At 49.9% G+C, this 15,932-nt stretch overlaps 2 protein-coding genes across 2 annotated transcripts; both read right to left on the bottom strand.

Moving 5' to 3' along the window:
* Nucleotides 1-468: 468 nt before the first annotated feature.
* Triagg1_5817 (uncharacterized protein) lies at nt 469-4,795 on the bottom strand (the record flags this gene model as incomplete). Its single annotated transcript, XM_062900372.1, has 3 exons — nt 469-807; nt 867-2,395; nt 2,452-4,795. 3 exons carry the CDS (start codon nt 4,793-4,795, stop codon nt 469-471), a joined length of 4,212 nt encoding a protein of 1,403 aa, XP_062755329.1.
* A 5,770-nt stretch (nt 4,796-10,565) lies between these two features.
* Triagg1_5816 (uncharacterized protein) lies at nt 10,566-11,147 on the bottom strand (the record flags this gene model as incomplete). Its single annotated transcript, XM_062900371.1, has 1 exon — nt 10,566-11,147. The coding sequence occupies one exon, from the start codon at nt 11,145-11,147 to the stop codon at nt 10,566-10,568; it is 582 nt and encodes a 193-aa protein (XP_062755328.1).
* Between the last annotated feature and the right edge of the window lie 4,785 nt (nt 11,148-15,932).

Below are 15,932 nucleotides of genomic sequence, written 5' to 3'. Positions count from 1 at the left end.
CTGCAGTGATAGACAGATTCTGTAGGTGCTCTCGATGATAAAAGGCAAGCTTGGAGGCAGGTTGACGACAAATACCCTAGAAGATGGAAATAATTGACATCATCAAGATGGCACATGCATTGCATCATGACAAAAGTCCGAGTACGCTTCATCATCCTTAATCATGCAAACAAATACACAGCAAAATGCAGAAGATCTGGCCGTCACAACAGCGCTTTCTTTTGACTTATTCTGTAGTATAAAAAAAAATCATGCCAACTCCGCCGTGTTTCCTGCCGCCATCCCTCATTGCTTTCTATAATGGCTCGTCTATTGCCAATTCGTATCCATACAAAAAAGGAAATATTACACGAAAAGATGTACTCGTATAACTCCCGAAAAACAAGACCCTCGCGCCCACAGTATTTCCGTATATGTTCTCCCCATACCATAACAGTCGTATACACTAAAGAAAAAAATTTCATCAGTTCAAGCTTTTGCATCGTTTAGCTCAGTCTCCGTGGATTCCGTAAACCAGCCACCCCTTTCCCATTGTCCAGGAACGTATATACATGACTTTCGCGTTTCAGCATCATAGATGCCCCGAAGAAGCGTTGCGAGTCTCCTGAAATCAATAGGTTTCAAGATCCATCCGTCGAAGCCGGCTTCGACATATCTGTCTTTTAACTCTTCGACAAGAGAAGCTGACACGGCAAATATCGGAATACGGCCACATTTTGAGGCCAAAGGTGAATGCCCCTTGTGCTCAGGTGATATCTCAATCTCTCTGATTAGCTTAGTGCTAGTCAAGCCATCGACGATCGGCATCTGAAACGCGTGTTAATCCTCAACGTCCTCCGAAAAGCTATACATTGGTCGCTACTTACCTGCATATCCATGAGGACGACATCGAACGCAGACGAGCTCTCGTTGTATATTGCTGCACAGATCTCTCCATTGACGGCGGTATGGATTGTATTGCCAGTTCTTTCCAGTCGCTTTATCAGGATTTTCATGTTAATAGGATCATCTTCCGCAACCAACACACACAACGCGTTACCGCTACTTGCGGCAGCACTTTTGATTGAGCTAGGCGGACGTTTTGTTTCGGTAGCATCTGTATCAACCTCAGAATTACTCCCTGTCCTTTTATGTTGAGGTGCCCGGGGTATATCGATGAATTCGTCCGGTACTTTGATCGCTCGAACGGGCATTTTCGAGTCACGAACCTTGGCGGTACCATCTTCTTCAACGGTGTTGTTGGTGGGATCGGGGTGGTGAGGTGCACTCGTGGGAATAGAAAAACTCGTGCCAATCGGGTTAGAAGTGTTGGATACCTGGGTTTTAGGCGTGAAGTATTCCGAATCCTTGTCTTTAAGAGATAACGGGGTCTTGATGGCATCGATTAGGCGGTCTGCGTCGCTCTTCTGGCTTCCATCCTGGCTTACACCACTTCGCCAGCTATCAAGGCTCCGCCGCTCAAAAGAAGCAGCATCTCCCGCGGTTTTATTTGGGTCAATTAAAAGGATTTCGCTTTGCTGCGCCAGAGGTTCTGACTTCGAAGCCGAAACATCTTTGCTAGAAGAGATGGGACCATTTAGAGATCCATCTCCCTCCGAATTTGGTGATTCTTCGGGCAATTGAAATGGCAGCTGGATAACAAATCTGGATCCCTCTCCTTCCTTCGATTTCAATCTTAATTGGCCGCCCGCGTTTCTGATGGTTCGAGCAACGACTGCCAGTCCAAGTCCTAGGGTTTTCAGCTCCTGTGGTCCGCTACTTTGTTCAAATGGCGCTCGCAGGTCAAACTCTTCTGTACCAACTTGCTCGAGATCTCGGAAGAGCCCATCCATTTGCACCGTCGTCATACCGCTACCAGAATCTTCAACCACAATTTCAACAACAACTTGCCCATCTTCCTTCACTTCGGCAACAAAGATATCCACGTTGACATATCCAGATGTTGTGTGTGCTATCGCATTTGCCGTGATATTTGTAATGACTTGACGGACGCGTCGGCTATCGCCTAGAACAAATCTAGGCAACCCAGGGTGGTGTTTGACCTGATACTCAATCCCTTTTCTCTCGGCGTCGGTTCGGAACGGATCTAGAGCTTCATTTATACAGTTGGCGAGGTCGAAGGTTTCCTGCACTACCAAATTCTGCCCTTCTTCAGTCTTGGTCAAGTCCAAGAGGTCGTTGATGACATAAATCAACGCTTTTGAAGCCGAATGTGATTTGGCAAGATTTTCTCTCGTTTCTTGATCGAGAGCGCCCTCAAGAGCAATCTCAAGGTAATTGATGATGGCATTGAGAGGTGTGCGGACCTCATGCGCCGAATTGGCAAGCAAAAGTCTAGTTAACCGAGTGTTTTGTAGGGCGGCTTCCTTTTCTCTCCAAACTTCAATGAATTTACCTATATCAGCGTGAGTTAGTACGTTGGTCGAATGATTTCAGTATCTGGAACAATACCGTAGACTAAGCAGAGGACCGCGGCGGTTTCGATCTGCTCTTCAACCCATTCGCGACATTTGCCAATGACCAGTTCATTCCATGTTTTGAAGCTTGCGCGAGGCTCCAGATACCCCTCGGTGCCTTCTCGAAGCGTCTTTTCGTATGGATTCCCAGCCCATCGGACTTCCTTAATCTGACCTCTGCGGAAAAAAGCGATAAAGTCGTGGCCACCAACACTCAAGGGTACATAGAGAAGACCCGCGATGACTTGAAATCCAAGAGGATATTGCAAGTCGGGAAAATCTTCTCTGATATCCTGCGACGCAACCACCGATGTGAACTTACGCATCCGAAGATACTCGAGCATTGCCAAAGCCTCCTGGCTCTGTTCAATCATGCCTAAAATCTTGGTCTCTCCTCTAATGGAAAGCAGACCAAAGTCTGCGTCGAATAGCCGTAACAGATCGTCAGAGGACGCAATTATATACCCAGTTGGATTCTTGTCAGTCGGAGCAGTGTTAATGAGCTTCCGGGCCTGCAGCCTGGATGCGTACGATAACCTCTCAATGTTTCTCGAAGCCGTATCTCCGACCAAGCGACACATTTTCCGGATCGGAAAGGAGACTCGCATGCCGTGATTTCCGTAAGAATGACATGCCATCAGCCCCCAGAGTTCGTTGAATGCATTGAGGGAGATTGACATGGACGATCTTACAGCCATGTTGGCTAAATATTTCAGATGAATGGGAGACATGGCCCGTAAGTACGCATGGCTCATGTCCAAGGGTACGTCAAGATCTTCCTGGGTCCGACAAACGATTCTGGAAGTCTCTAGGTCTCGGTCGTAGAGCAGCCGAACTTTATTCAGTTTATATAGATCGCGCGCTTGAGCGGGGATATCTGATGCCGGAAAATGAAGCCCTTTGTAGAGATCGGTCGTCTTTGAGGCATCGACCAGCTCGGCCACAACTTTGCCGTTCCACGAGGCGTCGAACTGATATATCATGACCCTATGAAATCCAGTGAGTTCTTTAACTATGCCGATGAGGACCTTTAGAAAGATATCGAGGTCGGGGGCTGAGGAGAGCTGCTCCTGAACTTGAGACATGATGTCAAACACCTGCATTGCTCCTTGGTCGCCTCGCTTTTTTCTAGCGCTGCGCAAGACTCTCAAGGGCTTGCTTAAGATTTCTGTGCTCTCCTCGATCTGCTCCAACGTAGGGTTACCGTTGAGGGTGTCCGTAGGAACAAGCTCGCTCTTCTCTTCCGGAGGCCTAAGAGGATACTCGTCGTCATCGTCTTTCTCGAATTCGCAGATAATCAAATCAGGGTGGGCGGGGTTGATGTGCATGGCACACCAGAGCTTGACGCTCTTTTTCTCTTTTCTAGGTCGTATCGAGATGCTAAAAACTTCGGGTCCGTTGGCGGCAGGATCGGCATCCTCATCTCGGATAAAGTCAATATGATCTAGGAGGTTGTCTTGCTGCTCTTCGGTCAGGATGCTGAGGAAGCTCTCCAGTCGGAATAGTTGCTGAGGCGTATAACCCAGAAGCTTTTTGCTGTTCTCGCTGACGTATCGCACAACAAATTGGCCTTCCTCCTCTTCGCGCATGGCCAAAAGGACACCAAAGCTCTGAATAGCACCAGGTATATGAATAGGTTCATCTTCGCATTTTTGCAAAACCCCATCTCTCCCGGTAATGACGGCATGGCCATCGTCTGTCATGACATGCTTGAAACGCGTTGCGATATGGACAGTCTCTTCGGCTGAATAGCTGTCCAAGTTCCCAGATGATCCGTCGGTTGGGGCTACTGAACCCTCTTTCGCTTCTTCACCGTCGCGAGCTTCCGACTCATCATCGTCCAGATCTGAAGTAGATATGTTTAAATTTAGAGGGATCGATGAACTGTGACGAACGGCATCCGCCTGAAGACTGCTATAGGGCCCGCTCATTGCCCTCTTTTGACGGATTTGGGTGGCTCGGTCGTTTGATGCAGGTGGTGATGTTGGGGACATGGGCTCAGTTTCTGACCTCCGTGCGTCGCCCCAGGAATCTGTTCGGTTTACAGAGCTGAGAAGATGCACCGGTATGCCGCGGGCCTGGTTATCGGCCTCGGCCAAGTGTGGGAATTGGACCTCATCTGAGATTGGGTCGACGCGGACTACAGAGCGGATTGGAAAGACTCGATCCGCGCCAGCGTAAACAGGACCTGAAGAAGGAGAGCGATGGCTCAGCGGCTGCTCAGACCCTGCGGGGGTGGGCGTCTGATCGTCGTCGTCCCTTGCCGACCCCAGATGGCCATCTGCCGAGGTGGATTCGTTTGAGACTCTCTCCGACTCATCTTGGCGTGACGAGCCCATTATCTGAGCGGTTGCTTGTTAAGCACAGGGCGTCAGATATGCACATGTCGTGTTGGTGTTGCGTCCTAGGCGAAGCGCATTGTGTCGCGAGCCAAAGCAGCGAGTAGGGCGGGACAGTTGGTCAATGCCGGTCTTGCGAGCAATTTCCGGCGAGTAAGGGTGTTGGTTCAGGCGACAAGTAGAATAAAGGCAAAGAAACGAAACGAAACGAAGCTGAAGAGGGTCTTTGGGAGAGGCAAGAAAAGCTGGAATGGGATGATGCTGGAGGGAGCAGGTGAGGCAACGCGGACTTGCTGCATTAGTTGGAACAACTTGATGCAGCCAAGTCTCTGCAGATCTCCGTCATTAGCTCCGGGCCAGGTACCTGCAACCTGATGTACTAAGGTACCTTAGTAGTGGCTGATGGCAGAGGTACAGGTAACCTTATAGTTGCTGCACAGATGTACGCTGTCAAGTGGAGTGTGCATACATTTGGCAATATAAGCACATAGGTACCTCTATATCAGCTTAATACTAAGTAGTGTCTTTGTAAGTGAATACTTAGTATATAAAAATATATAAATATAATAATATTTACTAAAGAAATATAAATATAATAATAGCTACTATAAGAATAAAGATATAGTAGCAGATATTAAAATAATAGAGATATAGTAGTAGATATTAGAAGAGCAGGTGTATAATTTAACGCGTGGGTGTTCATAATCTTCTTGGTCTCGGTTTTTCTGTCCCTCGCTTAGTTGTTTACATGTCCCTCCGGGTCTACTTGACCAAGGCAAAGAAAGCATCGCGAATCACAGCTACGGAAACCAAGACATGTGTAAGCAAAATCCGCATATGAGTTCCGCAGTGGGCGCATGCTCCGTAGAAAAGTATGTACTACAAGGCGGCGAGATCCGGCTCTTAGTAGGTGCATCGCAAGGCAATTCGGAGAGATAAAACCCACAGCCTTCAGGTACCTGCTAAGTTGGAGTACATGGATGAGTACTGACGGGATTAGTACGATGCTCGTAGTGGCTCGCCGTGAGGGGTAGCAGCGCATGTGATTGACAAACTCTTAGATGGCGTTGCTCGTATTACTCTTTCTTCAAGGCTTATTGTTATTCTATCTGAAACATTCGTATCTCATCTGAATCGATCGAAATCACGAAACCGGCTATTCATGTCCAAAGCTTGTCAATTCCGGCAGTGGAGGAAACCAGATAGATGAGATGAGGCACAGGGCATGGATCAATATATCGTGGCCCCTCACTTAGAGCATCACATCACTCTGCATGGAGGGGTAGCTCAGATATAAATCCAGGGCAGCCAAGCCCGCGTGAGTGTGTGCTGCAGAGGTCACCTGTACAAAGCAACCGACGACTCATGTGAGGCTTTTGTCTCTTTACGGCTCCTCCTTTTCTGCCCCCTCTATTATGTTCCATTTTTCAAATTTAAATCATTATTTTTTTTTCCCCTCTTCTTCCTTCAGTATTAACAACCTCTGGATTTCCACGGAACCAAGCTGCAACCTCTAGATTGCTGGAGCTCTTCCGTACTCGGTCAGCAGGAGCAGAAAGATGGAGACCCCGGAACAGATGGTCCGGCCAAAGGGTGAGCTAGGCATTTAAGTGGCGCCATTAAAGATCCAAGGCGTGTTAATTGCCTGCAAGGTACAAAGTACAACCACTGCCTACTGCTATTACAGCTGCCAGAATCCAGCGGTCTGGGCTATGGGAGACGGATTTTTAAACATCCATCTGTTCCATTATTCCCTCAACTCTGGTCATATATATTTCATTATAAACACGACTAAGCTTCAGGACTCTACCAACAATAATGCGACAAGACATTGTCCATTTCCCACCAGCGGCTTGATTCTACTGTACCACCTTGGGTAATAAAGTGGGCATCTACAAAACATGTTTCTTCCTGATGAGAGACATCTTATAACAGGGTCTCAAACATCTGCCATTGGTTCACGTTGCGTAGACATGGCATTGAGTGCTGCAGCCTAGTATCATGCTGCAAGCAAGAACCATGCGCTGTCATGATGTGGCGATGAGGCGTAGTGCATGCAAAACCGGAAAATTCTAGTTTGGCCTTTGTCCACATTCACAAGGGCCCTCATACATGATGAAGGTATTGTTTACACATTCACATATACACTGCTATATATGTTCTGCGTTATGAAACTACAGGAAACGCGTTTATTATCTAAAACGCCGTTCCCACATCTCTGAGTGCTGATTTATATGCTCAAGCAGACTTATACAGAACTACTGTATCGAGAAGTGAAATATACATGTTATGTGAATGCTTCGCCATAACTAAGTGATAAACGGTGATTCAGATGGTTGTTTCATGTCAAAGTGTAGAGTAATATCCACAGGGCTTGAGGCTTCTTCCAATACTAAGGGTCCTCGTCCAATGCCTTTGCGGCAAGGCTTGAAGAGACTACGGCCCACGCTAGGATACAGGCAAGACCTAGTCAATGACTACTAATTTAGCAAAAGAATGGCATCGATTCTTGGATATAAAGCCGAGAGAATAACGTGGATGTATCTGCTGTAACACGATCAGACTAAGTTAGCCCAATCAATGGACAATGAGATTGCATTACTACTAGCATGGATCTAATCTTATACAATTGTTTATATGGGTTAAGTGAGTGCGGACCCGCGCCGAGATGGCGGGTCTTGTGTTGAATGAGTGAACTGATAACGCTGATGCTTGTGTGTCAAGATCGTAGTGACATTGTTAGAACTCGGTCAAGTACAAAGGGAGCCGAGACACTGATTGTGTTATATTGACACTTCTTGAGAATGAACTCAAAACTCTGTCTTCCGCGGTTATTTTTGGACGTGAGCATGGGGGTTTCTGATGAATATTTATGAATGATGTCCAATTTCACTACCCATTCCAGGTGTATACACAAATCGGAAGGCTTTGCTCTACCAAGCTTCAATCATCAAGGTAGACGTACCAGTATTGTTACAGTTGATATTTGGTATACTGTATGTTCTCCGAGATCTACAGTGTCGGCTAGATTACGCTGGCTACCAGACCATGGACGATGCCTAAATGAAGTGTCACGCCAATTACAGTACACAGAGTGCGAAACATTTATCCAGGCGTACGGTTTGACGATTACGTATTGAATCTATCTATGAGATGGCATTTTTAATACATAGAATTGATCCTGTCAATTTTTCCTTTCATATTGAGGTCGAACGCCGAGGGTCCAGGCACCATGTAAACCAGAGGTACATGACTTTGCTTTGGATACGGCTATGTTACTCATATATGTGCAGTAGTTTAGTTTTCTGGGATATTATTATACTCTAAGAAAGTAACCGTTAGTTATGTAACTGCATATAATATGGCATCTATTAGAAGGCGTTCACTTCCAGAGCGCCGCCATCGTTTCACACTCCAACTGTTTGTAGACATAAGAAGAAATGATCCGTCAAAGAATCTTATGAATAGAAGTTTGATATACGTCTTATTAAAGAATTGTGTACATATATGTGTATATTCTTTGATACCATGGGTAAGTATGGCATCACGTCTCTCTATTCCTCGACGTCCCCTTTGATGACTGGTTACTAATAGCTTATGTAGCTGACCTGCTTCCAATCGACTATTGTCTTGAAAAGGATCAAAATTGTTATATCTTCATGTAATAACTGTAATCTTGGAGAGGGAGTTGAATATACTACGCTCATACTCGTCGTTGCTATTGTGTCTATTCGTTCATTCCAATAACCTTCTTATCCCTGTGCGAAATAGACTCATGAAGGCAGAACACACGGCAGGTAACAAGTTAATGGTCTTCAAAGCACCTATCGAGTGATCTATAACCCTAGCTTCTTCAACCCCTTTTCAACAGCTCTATCTATATTCGCATGTTGCTCCCTTCATTTCAAGCAGACCCTGATTACATAGTTCAAAGTAATCATTTTCTTCATGACTGCCAAATATTGATTACCTCGGTTATTAATTGCCGATAAGCCGAGTGAATAGGTTCAACAAGGATAGGTTTCACAAAGACTTTCACCGCGTGTTCTACCATCCTACGCAAACCGGTGTGGCCGTCGTGATGAAACAAATCGTATTAGCGGTCAGATGGATTCAAAGGAGAGAGAAAAGGGTGGCTATGACATCATGGCAGAAAACCGCTGCAATTGAGTTTAACTATGCAATTATAGTCTACGGCATTCACCACAGACCCAGGTCTTTAATTGCCGAGGATAGCAGTTTGTACGATTCATGGTCTCGAAACGAGTCAGAAGAGGAGTGTGCAGACGCGATCTGCCCGTACGTGTACTCGTTCAAGGTACGACGTATCCGGGGATGCTTAAACCCATCGACTGGGGCCGCCCTATCCGCGCTGGGAGAAGACTCCTTTGTTAGGTAGTTTTACAGCACGTACGAGTTACGAGATGAAATGTTTCTACAGCTGATTCCCGGCCTGTCTTTGATGTACAAAACGACATCTCCAAGCCGGGTGCCCAGCAACGAGCTAAATTGATCTATGCCAGTGCGAAAACATCTAGGTCAATGGGAGATGAACGGAGATGTCGATAGACGAAGCTATAAAAGCAACGTCATATCTGGCAAAAACAAAAACAAAAAACAAAACAAAGTCACAGCCGCATCAGAATGAGCGGTGTCGCCATGTCACCAGAGGAACCTGTTATCGAACTCGAGTCAGAGTTCTTAGAAAAGGTAAGCCGAAGGCAAACGGCCGATCAATCGCGGTGAGGCCGGTGCATGTTCGGAATGCCGTTTTGTTCGGCCCTCGAATCCGAAGATGCCTTACCGAAGCCGCCGGAATAGGCGGCTCTACCTCACCGTGTCAAAAACAGTGGCTCCTGGGTATAACCCGCCATGACATTTTTGATCAAGTTTGTGCGCGGGCGGTAGTGGCTTTTGAACGCCAAAAAAAATCACAATCCCAGCTCATGGTAAGATGGCAGAGGAAAAAAGTTTGCAGCCCGAGACACGAAACCAAACCCCCTCTTCTTACGCGCGCCGGACGGGAAGGATGACCAGCGTTAGAGCATAATCGAGGTTGTCAGGAACGTCATAGTGCAGTCGGACGAAGCACCGAGTTATCGAGAAAGTGTGTGTGTGCGCGCGTGTGTGTGTGGGAGAAAGAAAACTCGGCAGCCTGATGGAAGAGAGAAAAAAAAAAGACCGGCTTTTAACTGACTGGCTGAAGGTCGGGCAGCGCGCTTAGAAGGCGGGGCAGATGGGGATTTTTGGGTGAAATTTTTGTGATCCGATATCGAGCCCAGCGGCCCAATCACACGGACGGGATAAACGGAGGGCAAAAGGGCATGGCAATTGACACATGTAATTAATCAACCGTTGGCGACAAACCGGCAGTCAATCAATCAATCACTCTCAGTCACTCGATCAACCAAGCAAGCAAGCAAGCAAGCAACCGTGCATCCATCCATCCATCCTTTTGGCACTCTCTCCACAAAAATCGAGGCGTTCGCGTGCCATTTCCCGAGCTGCGCATTTGGATAGGCCGGTAGGATATCAGAAGTTGGGTATGAATGAGGGCGCACGCTTCCAATTATATGAGCACGAGGCTCGTCGAGCGGGCGCGCAAAGGGCGGCGCATGCTGAAAATGAAGATACACTCCGGACCGAAGGGACGCGACTAAGGCAGGCCGCGGCGCTTCTTCAACGACGATTATTGCTGCATGGGGCTGCAGCTCGCACACACTTTACCTTACATACTTGGGCCTTACATGCCTACATTGCACACATTCCATCAGCTCGTCTCTCCGGGCGATGCCGATCGTGTCGGGCCGCAATTGCGGCGCGCCCAATTTGTCTGTAGATCTCGTCGGCGCTCGTCGGCGCTCTTCAGCTCAGCTGCCAGAGCAAAGAACCAAATCAAACGCCCGGCGATGGCTTCGTCGACATCATCCTCTTCGCTCTTCGGTGTGGGAGACGAGCAAAACACGGCCAGGGGTGTGCGCTTCCCTCGCTTCCCTAGACATGTGCGCAGGCACGTTGGACACAGCGACGGCCGACCTGTCGCAGAGTGACGAAGGCCAAGTTTTAGCTTGCTGGGCCTCGATGCCCTCGCCGACGTCCAATGAGCAGAGGGCGTTTGGTGTAGTTCTAGAAGATCAACTATTTCGAGATCCGTTTTGGCGCTTGTGATTCCTAGTCGTCTCTGCCAATCATGGCGCGTCTGCGATTCCGATCCATTTTCGGTCGACCTGAAGACAGTGCGAACGCCACGCATCCAACTCGCCTCATCCATCCCCCCCCCCCCAACTTTGATTTGGCTCCGTGGGCTCTTGATCTGGAGGCAACGTTGGGTGGAGGCTGGGCTCGAGTCCATGACTAACCACAAATTGCATCATATCCCAGCCGCATGCGACGGGACAAGGCGTGTGAGTGAGCGTGGGAGAAAGAGTAAGGCATGTCTGATCCGCGAGCTGAATGGACCGCAAAGTGTCGATGAGATGGGCCTAGAAATCGGGGCTATTTGCTCCCTACTACCTTTCCAGGCGCCAGGTGGGTGTCACGAGCTTTTGATACGGTCAGATTGAGGCGCAGGTTGTGTACGAGCACAGGTATGTACTCGTATGTGTTGATACCGTATTGCACGTGTAGCTGTGCGTGTGCATCACACTGACTGCAAAGGAGCCTGCAGTCTCATCTCCTGGCTCGGTGCTACTACCCGACTCATCTTGCCGCGAGCAAAGACACAACCTAGACTCGTCCGGCTGTTATGCAGCAGATATACGTGCTCCGTACAGACGGGAGCAGGAGCATGAGCAGGAGCATGAGCTGTACTCGAAGCAGTAGCACCAGGTACGGTGCCTTGATGCCTGCAAAGCACCGGATTAGTGCCAAACATTCGACATTTGATCATACATGTGCCTGTAATTCCCCCCTGGAGCCGCCGCCTCGGGGACCATCCCCATCATGCAGCTGGACCTGGGACAATGAGATTCGATGCGCGGTCATCGCAATTTCTGATGCAGAGGCGTCTCAATACGGACGCAACACAGTGGTATTGGTTGAATGGATGGACGAAGGTCTCGGTCCAGACCACCCCTAACACGCTGCAACAAAAAGCCCACCTCGAGGGTGGCAGCCAATCGTACAGGCATGGCTGGCGCCGATCCTCTTTTAATAGCTCCTGGTTTGAAAGGGAAGCTAGACAAGTCATTTGTTTGGGAAATTCAACCCAGTGCCTAGCCGTCAGCCATTTGACGAGTCAGATACACCATTGTGTTCCCCACGTAAACCCCCCATGCCCGTTCCCTTTCATCGCGATTTATCGGCCTAATGGTGCTGCTACTGTGCCGTACACAGACTAATCTCGACTTGTACGCTTTGCACTTGATCTTACACTAAGGCGATGGAGTCAACTATTAATACTACCTACCTAGTACTCTTCGCTGCAGCCCTTGGTCTGGAGGTAGCTAACTGCACATGTACAAGCACGAGGACTTGTTGATATTGAGGTGGAGAGAGAGCACCACATGCCAAGACAAGTTCCAGTACTGTGACCGTGGTCGAAACGGAAGGCCGTTGGATAGTATTTTCTATGGATTCGGCACAGGTGTGAGCATGTGCAGCATCGTGGGAGCAGGGCAGAGAGCACGAGCAATTACGTCACTAGGGGTCCGGGTCTGCTTTCACACGCCCCTGAGTTCACGTCCGCGGAGCAACAGCATCGCCATGCCATGCGCAAAGGGCTGTTGGCCGTTCAATTTCGCAGGATTGACTTTACGAGCTCTAGGCCTTGTAGCGATGGGCCGAATGCCAATAGGTGGCCTGCAGGCTATTCTGATACAAATCCTCGTAATGCACAGACACGAATAGCGCTGGCACAAGTCACATTGCTGCTGCCTTGAAGGGTTCCATTACCTTTTGGGTGCAGCTGTACCAACCGCCAAGGTGAGAGACGGCATGTTGTCAGCCAACTGGATGGATACAGCACCTACCTACAGTACTCGTACAGGCGTCCCTTTTACCTGCAGGATGGATATGGATTGCTCGGCCATGACATTACCGAACGCTCTCGTCGTTGCAACCGTACACTTGCCTACCTGCGGCCCCGTGGTCGCACAGGGTGAATTAAGGTACTGACAGCCTCGTCAGCTAAGGGGATGGAAGCAGCAGAAGCGCATCACGCACTAGTCAGTCGCTCTGGAATTGCTTCCCTTGCTCGGTACCGAATGCCAAATGCCAATATGCAATGGTACAGTGCATTTCATTACGGCGTATCAGCTTATCTGCACCATCCCTGTACTAATCAAGGTGACAAAGCCCCCGTCGCCGTCGTGACGAAAAGTACCACAGCACAGGCACGGACCGAGTACCGTTCCCAAGGACGGACGCAGATGACGGTGGAGACGCCTCAAAGGGGTGGCCAGGCACAAGAAAGCAGCAGCGAGTTTCTGGCACGGCCAAGCACATTCTATCATGGCTATCCCGTACGCAGTATCCCGCACTCAGTTTCGCCATGTCCTTTGCCCGCAATGGTTGACCAATATGTCAGATCGTAACCGACGTTGCTACCAGCCGCTTGCACAAACAGCTTGGCATGACAGGCAGTGCAGACGAGAGGAAGCGGCTGGGCGGTCGATCAAAAGGGCCGCGTGCTTTGTTCGTATCGAGGGAGCAGGCGTGACTCGAAGACGACAACCAGACAGAGCGTGAGAGACGGACACACTGAAAGAGAGGGAGAGACAGAGAGAGAGAGAGAGAGAGAGCAACTGGTTGCCCGGCCATCCCAGCCTGCTAACGAAGCATCATACCTATCATATCCGCGGAATGCCAAAAAAGATACGGAGTACGATACAAACCAATAATAACTGACATCGAGCTACAGCACAGCACGGTACGGTACGGTTCGGATGCAAGAATCGAACAGGGCATCATTCTTCAGGGTCTCGCCTGGGCCAGAGCATATCCGGAAAATTTCCCCAGGGATCATCGGCCAGAGGCTATCAAACGCCAAACGGGTCCCCACCCACGGAGCATAACGGCTGTTGGGATTGGGTTTTTTCATGCCGCGAATAGCGAAGGACATGATCGGTGGAGAGGGTCAACTGCACGAAATTGTTTAGTTGAAGGCCGTGGCAGGGCGGGCGAATGGCGCAATGCCCTTTGAGAGCCTGCTAGGCTTCGAAGAGGATGTGCCCGTTCGACGCCAAGGCCAAGGTCTACCGCAGGCGCTTCTCGATACGGGACAAGCCTGGCTCGAAAGAGGACAAGACGCCGCGGGATCTGAGCCTGTAGCGTACGGAGCACTACTTTTGTTCTCCGTACGTGCATTGTACGGATATCAGAACTGGGGACGGAGCAATGCTTCCCACGTCCGTATCGTCGAGTCCCAGCTGGGCCGTATTAAGTTCGGCAGTCGGTGCGAAGTCCCTGTGAAGCTCGGCCGAAACCTGTATGAGTACTGTACTGCACGAGTACTCGTACAATCATAATGGCACCTTGCATTTGATGTGATAACGCGTGAGACATGGGTATAATCTACAGCAGAAATCACCCAACGGCAGCTTTGTGTTGTTGGTGTTGCGTTGATGACGGCTAGAAAGGTGCAGTGCATTGCCCATACTGCTTAGGTGAGGTAGGTAGGCAGGCAGCAGAAATTGCCCCAGCCAGACCTGTACCGCCGATGGCCGTCCCCCGGTACTAGGTACCAGTACCTACCTGAAGCGGGCATACAGGTACCTACAGCGCCTGCTTGTGCTAAGGCACCTTGCCTCGATGGATGCAGGTACCAGGCGCTTCGTACCCCCGACTAGCTGGCTGTCATTGCCCCCCCTCTCTCGCGCATCCATCGCATCGCATCTTGAACAAGAGAGGCGAGACAACAAGACGGCGGGCGATTGAAGGTTGAGCATTGAGCTTCCCGGGCTCTCTTCTCACTCCACGCTCGGTCGCGCAACGCTGGCCGCGCAAATGGTAGACGAACGGGATTCTACGGCTTCGGGCGCATCCCACTCATGCGACCATGGACGGCTGCACACCATCACGACGACGCATTACCACTACAGCTAACCACCTTCGCCCTGTGCGCCACGCATCTGGAGCCCCGTGTATCATTTTTGCACTTTCGCTCGAGCGGAGCCGCCGCAAGCCTGCAGGATCCGACCTGGCACTGTACGGTACGGTACGGCATGTACAAGCGCGGCGCTGCGAAACTGCCTGCGTTGCTTGTTCTGCATCGGCGTCCCACGCGCCTTGCGCTGGAAGCGGCATGGCGGCGTCGAACCTGGGCCATGGGGCTCAGAAGGGCCCGGGAAGCTCCCTTGTCGACAGGTCGAGTCGAGTCGCACCCCCGGGCCCCAAGCAAGCTGTGACAACCGTCATTGTGCCAGCCCACCGTCGGCCAGTGTTTGATTCAGGATGGGATGCTGTTTGATGGAAATTCGGGGCCAAGCACGAGCCAGACAGAACTGAGCTGACTGGCAGCAAGGCGATGAACCCAAAGAAAGAAAGCTGGTTCCGTGCTCGTGCATGGTTGCCATGCGCGTTCCAAGACATCCCATATATACAGAAACACTGCCCTCTCGACGGGCTGACGATCTTGCTCCCGCTTTTTTTTTTTTTTCCTTCTCTTGCTCCTGCCCGTTCATCGTCTTACACGCATCAGAGATCCAAGAATAAACCAGTGGTCCTGAGCTGAGCTGAGCCCGTCCTGTCCTGTCCTGTCCGCGGCGACGTTCGGAGCCTCTTTTGCCTCCTCATTGCATCTATCTTCTCATCTCGTTGCCTTGTTTCTCGATCCTTGCTTGACTCCTTCAACTCTTCAACTCTTTGATTCCGATTCCTTCTTCCTGGAACTTCGAGTTGTCTCCGTCACCACCATCCATCCATCTACCCAACTCGGGCAACATTCTTCAGCGTCGTGCTATCCTCATCTGCCGTCATTGCCCCCCCTCCGCTGCTACCACCATTTCTCACCTCACGTTACCACGGCTATTGTTACCCGCGTGCGCGCACAGCAGAACGTGTCTGGCTGGGATCCGCCTACTGCTGCAGGTTGACGACACTGAGCAGACCCCGGCTGACCTGGCTAATTCGACCTTGGGTACCGGCCCAGCTTTTGGAGCTAGTGGGCTTTCGCAGAGCTGGCGCCAAACTCGCTTGC

Source organism: Trichoderma aggressivum, assembly GCF_033847375.1.
Source record: "Trichoderma aggressivum f. europaeum strain CBS 100526 chromosome Unknown scaffold_021, whole genome shotgun sequence".
Lineage (NCBI taxonomy): Eukaryota > Fungi > Ascomycota > Sordariomycetes > Hypocreales > Hypocreaceae > Trichoderma > Trichoderma aggressivum.
This window is presented reverse-complemented; position numbering and strand designations above follow the sequence as displayed.